Below are 6,868 nucleotides of genomic sequence, written 5' to 3'. Positions count from 1 at the left end.
GTTATAAGGTTTCTTTGAAGGAAGGTCAAGTTCTCAAGTTTCTTTTTTTTTGGACTAGGTAATACAATGTTATGATGAAAACTCTGTCAAGTCAGAAACTTTTTCACTTACTATTCCTTATTTTAAATCTAAATCTCAACTCCATGTCCTATTTCAAAAAGAGTTTCTTATGGTAATTTAACCCCTTAATCCTCTTTCTTTACTATTTATATCTTTTTACATTGATACTTCCATTATAAACTTTAATTAAACTGTACAACATTATTGAATAACTTTCTTCATTTATATTTTCAGCAATCTTTAACATTATCAGCACCACAACTAGCCAATGAATATTATACTCCAGATGAAATGGTAGGTTTTCATTTAAATATTTTTCCTTTAAAAAAAAAATGCACCTCACAAGGCCTGTGGTATCTGCATACTACGTATGACTTAATTTTTAACATCTGTTCTAATTTTCTATTTCAGGAAGCCAAATTTAAGAAAGTTAAAAAGAAAGTACGTAAAATAAGAAGCAAGGCATTAAAAGCTGATGATTTACTGCCTTTACCAGAAGATGAAGTAAATCATGGTAGAAGGTTCGTAGATTTTAATATTGAATGGTTATGTTTACATGTTCAGAATTTCAGGTCCAGATTGTGCTGTATTTTTGTTGTACTTTGTTTGAATGTCAACACTAATGTTTATTTCACTTGATGACAAGTTCATAATAGAAATCGATCTCGTTAGGCAATATAATTTGTTAGATTATTAAATATTGTTATTCCAGAGATACAGGCTCTATACCTGGTTTAACATTAGTTACTGACCCTATGGAAGTTGGTGAACAGCAAGGTATCGTAATTTTTCTTTGTACCAGATATTGGAATGGTCTTTGAATTGATGTGGACGTGGTGGCTCATTGAGTTAGACGACGCTTGCTAACCTGAAAGTCCATGTTTCAATCCCGACATTGGTCAAGAAAATACCTTTGGATTGTTCAAAAAGCGTCTAGTCGTTCAAATGAAACAATAATATGAGGCCCTGTGTGCTACAGACTGTGCACGTTTTTAAATCCCTTGACAGTTAGAAATCGAAAAAGATCAAGCTAATGCCGCTGTTATGGCAAAATTTTCCTTATAACACCCTGCATGGCATTGCCTGTCTTCATTTGCCCACATGATGTAGAAAAGAAGGATGTAAACTCCATTCTTTTCATTTTTCATTTTCATTTCTTTGAATTGATTTCTTCTTCCTTGTCTTTGTTTAAGTTATAAAAAGAGTTATAAAAGTCATTTTGGTATGATGAAAAGCATTTCAAGATGGTCATAACAAGATGGACCAGATTTCTGAATTGAAAAGAGAGCAGATATTAAAATTCAAATATTGCCCAATAAGAAGTGAAACTTTAGCATGATAAAAGAAGAAATGTTTGTCAAAAATTATCCTCACTATATGTTACAAATATGGTTATTAGGACTAACAATAGGAATTATGGCAATATATATGTTGTTTCTTCACAAGAATCTCTTTAATTGTATGTATATTTTGCTATGGTAACAGAAGATGATGTCAGTTCAGTTCAGGTTGATGATGATGCAGAAGAAGAACTACAGTCAGTTCTATCAAAAGCTAGAAAACTCAAGCATAAAAAAGATAAGAATAGACCTATACCAGAAAAGGTACACCGTTATTCTATGCTTTTATTTTGAAAATTGCAAATGAATAAAATACTTTCAACATGGCTGGGCTTAACAATATCTTATGCAGAAGGGCGATATTATCATCATAAATTTGGATTGGTCAAGGTGCAAAAAGTGCTTCTGTTGTTTGCCAGTTTTCAGTCATCCTGTGTAATGAAGTGGTGAAAATAATGATTTGCTAATTCAAGTGTAACATTTGGCTAAAAAATGAAAAAAATTGGGAGAATGATGAAAAAAAAAAGAATAATTAGGAATACTAGAAATGTTTATATGCTACGATCATTTGAAGTATTCAACACATGCAGCTTTAATTTGTAACAGTCCAACATAAAAATGTTTCAGGTTGCAGAATTAGTAACCAGAACAGTTGAAGATGAAAACAGCTCTGACATGCCAGATAATAACATCATATTAAATTCAACATCAGAATTCTGTCGTAACCTAGGTGAAATACCAACATATGGTTTAGCTGGTAACAGAGAGGAAGATAGAGAAGAAATCATGGTGAGTATGATCAAGTTTTTAAAGGAGACTCGAATGGCATGGAATTTATATATAGACCCTTAACTCAGGGAGGGCTGTTAATATTTTTAGGACATGACTGAAACTGGCAGGGTCACTCAAATATCTTTTGCTGGACATCTATTATAGGTTTTTAATAAAAATCCTTGGTAAACTAGTATCATCAGGCGTTTCTAAAGTAACATGGACTGGTTTGCGAGTGACACTCACCACTACTCTGATAGTAAAGATACAGCTATTGTAAAAGCATCTGATTGTTTGTTTGCTGTAAGACTTTGTGAGCTTCTGCTTATGTAGAATATTTATTGGAAATACATTGAAATAGGAATAGCATTTAGATAAGTTGTAGAACCTTAGATGCACAACTATCAGATTTAAAAGAGTTTTTGATATCAATTCTAGGATATGGAATTAGAATTATTAGAACAGAAGAGAAGAGAGGAAGATGAAGATAATCCTAGTGGCTGGAATGAAGTTGATATTGATGATCAACCTGCAGATATTATGGTCTGTAAAGATTTTATAGTCATAATTCAGTTCTGTTATCGTTATATCTGGTTATCATTTTCCAGTTGTTATCATATAAATGATATAAATATATACATTTATAATGTTACTAATGTTGGAGGAGGTCTAGACAAGTTTCATTTGTTCCAAAACTTATCTGGATCTTCTACTGTCATGTTTTCAAATTGGCCATTAAAAAAGCTGATTATTTTTACTGCAGAGGATAATTTAACATTTCTCCTTTTCAAATTTGTGGCCAAGGAAATCCTTTAGCCCGAGTTGTTTAGGTAATTGAAAATTCAGATATTTATATTTATGTTTCTGAATTGTTTTATATGTTTATTTATATTTTAAAGGGAGAAGAGAAAGCTGTATTAGAAGAGGAACCAATAGTTAGTGAGGGTGTTGGTGCTGCTTTACAACTTGCTATGAAAAAAGGTAAACTATTTACATTGTTTATATTTTGTAAAAACAAAGCTGCTACTTTAGTAAAGATGTCACCACATTAACCTCTCAGATGACGAAAATATATAAAAGTGGTAAGGCTAGGAAGCCAAATGCATATCTATATCAGACAATATACCCTTATCGAATATGTGGTAATTTCAGAATATTTTAGTCATATATTATGTCCTTCAGGTTATTTGGAAAAAGAACAATTGAAAATGTCTGCAGCATCCAAGAAAGTTGATTTAGAAGCAAAGAATTATTCCATTGAAGACAAACGATATGAGTATGTATAGATTTTTTATTCATATTGAATAATATTTTTTGTCTTTTTTTTTACCAACGATTCAAATTAGTTTCCAAAAGTGAATAGTTATATATATATATGGGAAACCTTGGTATTGTGATCATTATGTTACTTAAAAATTTAAAGTTTATCTATCTCCATTAAGCTCATTTCCATATTCATCTTGTGCTACCATAGATATTGTGACTAGGCTTAGGCATGTGTCACATATACATTAGTAATTAGCAGATATCTTTGGAGAACATTTATTTATTCCTAATTTTGAAATAGTATATAACATATTCCAAAGACAATTTAAAACTTTTCTTAAGTCAGTTAGGTTGACAAATAATTTGTTTATATACCAGCAATATTATATTTTAGTGATCTAGATGAGAAGTTTAGAAAGAGAGATCGTTATGCTGGAGGTGTTATCAGTGAATTTAAAGATAAAGATGGTTATAAACCAGATGTTAAATTAGAATATGTAGATGATAAAGGAAGATGTCTAGATCCTAAGGAAGCTTTTCGACAATTGTCTCATCGGTTCCATGGCAAAGGTTCTGGTAAACGAAAGACTGAGAAAAGAAATAAGAAATTGGAGGAAGAACAGGTTTGTGAACAAAATTTGTGTTTTAATGAAGTGTCACAATATCTTTTATATCCTAGTCCTTTACATCTGCCTTGAGCCTCTGATAGTTATTTTGACAATTGTCACCTGGTGTGGAGACAGAAAAACTCTGTTTTATGGGGATTTCTGTATGCGTGGGCTCTTTATTTATTTATTTATTTACTTCAAATCCACCAAACCCTGATATATGTATATTGGGTGATGCAGGGTTTTTAAACATATCTATTTACTTATAATTCACCCAACCTCAATATATTTGAGATGGATATTTGTGTAGTTCACTCAGACCATCATTATCCCTCTACACCATTTATGTCATGTAAACAGGGTCTAGATCTCCTGACCATATTCCACCCAACAACTTCAACAATAGTTATCAGAGGCTGGATGTTGTGAACATTGTAATATTTTTTTTTAATTGTTGTATTTAGGTTGAATTACTGTAATAGAAGGAATAAACTTTGTTTTATGCGCTTCATTTGCTTTTTAAATATTTTAAATTTTGAAAATATTATTGCATCCTTCCACTTTAACCAATAAAAGATTTCAAAACTTGACTCAAAATGCCAGCCAATCATGACATGGTAATAGTCTCAGAGTATGCATTTTGCTTTACTGTTAAAAACCTATTTCTGGAGTGAAACTTAATTGACTTCATTAAAGCTCTACAATTGTATTGAGCACTATTTTAGCAGTGAAAATATAAACAGATGTTTGTTTCTGTTGTAGTTAATGAAACAAATGAGTTCTACAGATACTCCATTAAATACATTATCAATGTTACAAGATAAACAGAAAACAGAGAAATCAGCATTTATTATATTATCTGGTAATAAAGGAATGACAGCTGGGTTAGTATTAAATAATATATTTTAATTATATTGATCTTTACATTTTCATTGCAGTCCTGTATTCAGTGAATCATTTTTATAAAACAATTTTCAAAAAATATTTTGACTAACCAATTGAATTGACGCTATTCTTCAATAGAACAGGAAAACTTTTTAAAAAAAGATTTGCTTACTGAACTCAGGGCAAGTGTATTGTTATATTTATCAAGATAGCTTGCAAAGCAAGGTAATATACACCCACTGGCAGCTTTGATTTTAAATAAAAATATTTTGCAGTTGAGTACAGTAAGTTTTGTCAAAATCTGTCAATAACTGAACCCTCTAGAGTGTTTTCAAGCTAAAATTGAACGCGTTTTAAATAACAATACAATTCGATTTTTCTGATTTTCAATAGGGTTAATCCATTAAATGAGAATTCTGTTTTAAAATTGATTAATTCTCTATGTGGTAGATCTCTAAAGACAGATCTATTGGTACAGACATATGAATTCAATAAATATATATTAATAATTGATATGTTTCAGACATTCTATAATGAAGTCACATTGATAGTGGTATTATATCTGTATTAAGTGGTAAATTATTCATTACAAGTATGATATGGTGGAAGAGTGAGAATCCAGTTAGTGCTGTGTGAATGGTATTTAAATTTCTACTGCTAGGCTAGGTGAAAAAACCTTCCTTTCAAATTTGGTGTGTGAGTTGCCGTCACATTAAATCTGAATCAGAGCTGAAAAACACAATCTTAGGGAGGCATTTAGTGCTCCAAAAGGGTAAGCATGCCCTGATCATGACAAAAGACACATGTATTTTTAGTGGAATAAATACTAAGATATTAATTTTATTTGTTACTTAGCGTAAGTTAAAAGGCTTGAATATAAGCTTGGGAAGTTATAACGTTCTACTCCTGTAGCGCTCTCACTGTCTAAACTTTCTTGATTTTAATATCTGTTTAGCAATCATAATGCTGGTCTAAGGGCCAATCTCTAGCAATTTGTTTCAGGGTAAATATTTTTGAAAAATTAACATTTATAACAAATATTCTCAGAAAGCAACCATTGCATAGTGTTTTATATAGTCTAGTCTCTCCACCTCTGACAAGTGTGTTAAACAAATCAACACTAAACAGAGATGTTATGTGCTAGCTCGCTTACCTTGAGGCCTGAGGTTCATTTCCATCATAGGTAGAGATGAATTTCAACCCCCCTTTTGAAGGTAAGTAATGCATATTAGCCTAGTCTTTTATATGACTATTGCTGCCATCCTGTCAAAATTACCTTAACTAGTAGCCTAGTAACATGTATTTTTTTATTATCTTCTACATAATTTTCACTAACATTCTCGATGCAGGTACATATCTAAAAAATCATGTACATCTCCTGTATAAGATGTCATAGATTGTAATCCATAGAAATGAAAATACAATGAAACAGCTGTATCTTTAGGATTCCAAATCAAATAAACCAGTTTGGTTTTTTTCTCTAACAGTTGTTTTGGTAAAAGACTGGGATATAAATGTGTGTTTAAAACTCTTGGTGAAGGTTCTTTATCAAGATCTCCCTTCTGAAGAAATTCTATCATTTGTTTCTCTTTCACGTCTTTTTTGTACTCGGTCGTCTTGTTTCTTAACATGTTGAGAACTTCCCACAACCAATGTGTACCTTGAATACAAATTATTATGGGAATTTTTAATTGCTCTTAAATCCAAGTAAACCTAGCTACGATCAGCACTAGTGTTTTATGTGGTACGAGTTTAAATTGAAGCGTTGATAGGGTTTATCCTTGGGTGATTTTAAACACTCACACCAAGAACAAGGGCCAATATAGTCCCCCCCCCCCTTTTATTTACGGGCCTGCATGCTGCCGGAAAATTATAGGAAAATGTAATTATAAGACCATTCAACACTTATGTATAAAGAGGTCTATAGTGTTTGTATTG

General features: G+C 31.5%; 2 protein-coding genes across 2 annotated transcripts in view; one reads left to right on the top strand and one right to left on the bottom strand.

Moving 5' to 3' along the window:
- Positions 1 to 5,478, top strand: part of LOTGIDRAFT_156816 (hypothetical protein) — a gene marked incomplete at both ends in the record, with an annotated part of 11,445 nt that extends 5,967 nt beyond the window's left edge. The window contains 11 exons of the mRNA XM_009048087.1: positions 295 to 354; positions 472 to 581; positions 773 to 837; positions 1,546 to 1,664; positions 2,028 to 2,189; positions 2,610 to 2,714; positions 3,071 to 3,152; positions 3,354 to 3,447; positions 3,832 to 4,060; positions 4,808 to 4,929; positions 5,454 to 5,478. Of these exons, the coding sequence (XP_009046335.1) occupies positions 295 to 354; positions 472 to 581; positions 773 to 837; positions 1,546 to 1,664; positions 2,028 to 2,189; positions 2,610 to 2,714; positions 3,071 to 3,152; positions 3,354 to 3,447; positions 3,832 to 4,060; positions 4,808 to 4,929; positions 5,454 to 5,478 (1,173 nt within the window). The remainder of the gene's footprint in view (positions 1 to 294; positions 355 to 471; positions 582 to 772; positions 838 to 1,545; positions 1,665 to 2,027; positions 2,190 to 2,609; positions 2,715 to 3,070; positions 3,153 to 3,353; positions 3,448 to 3,831; positions 4,061 to 4,807; positions 4,930 to 5,453) is intronic.
- A 783-nt stretch (positions 5,479 to 6,261) lies between these two features.
- The window catches only part of LOTGIDRAFT_156815 (hypothetical protein), a gene marked incomplete at both ends in the record, with an annotated part of 9,207 nt that continues 8,600 nt past the window's right edge, over positions 6,262 to 6,868 (bottom strand). The window contains one exon of the mRNA XM_009048086.1: positions 6,262 to 6,590. Coding sequence (XP_009046334.1) covers positions 6,262 to 6,590 — 329 coding nt within the window. The remainder of the gene's footprint in view (positions 6,591 to 6,868) is intronic.

Source organism: Lottia gigantea (genome assembly GCF_000327385.1).
Source record: "Lottia gigantea unplaced genomic scaffold LOTGIsca_12, whole genome shotgun sequence".
Taxonomy (NCBI): Eukaryota; Metazoa; Mollusca; class Gastropoda; family Lottiidae; genus Lottia; species Lottia gigantea.
This window is presented reverse-complemented; position numbering and strand designations above follow the sequence as displayed.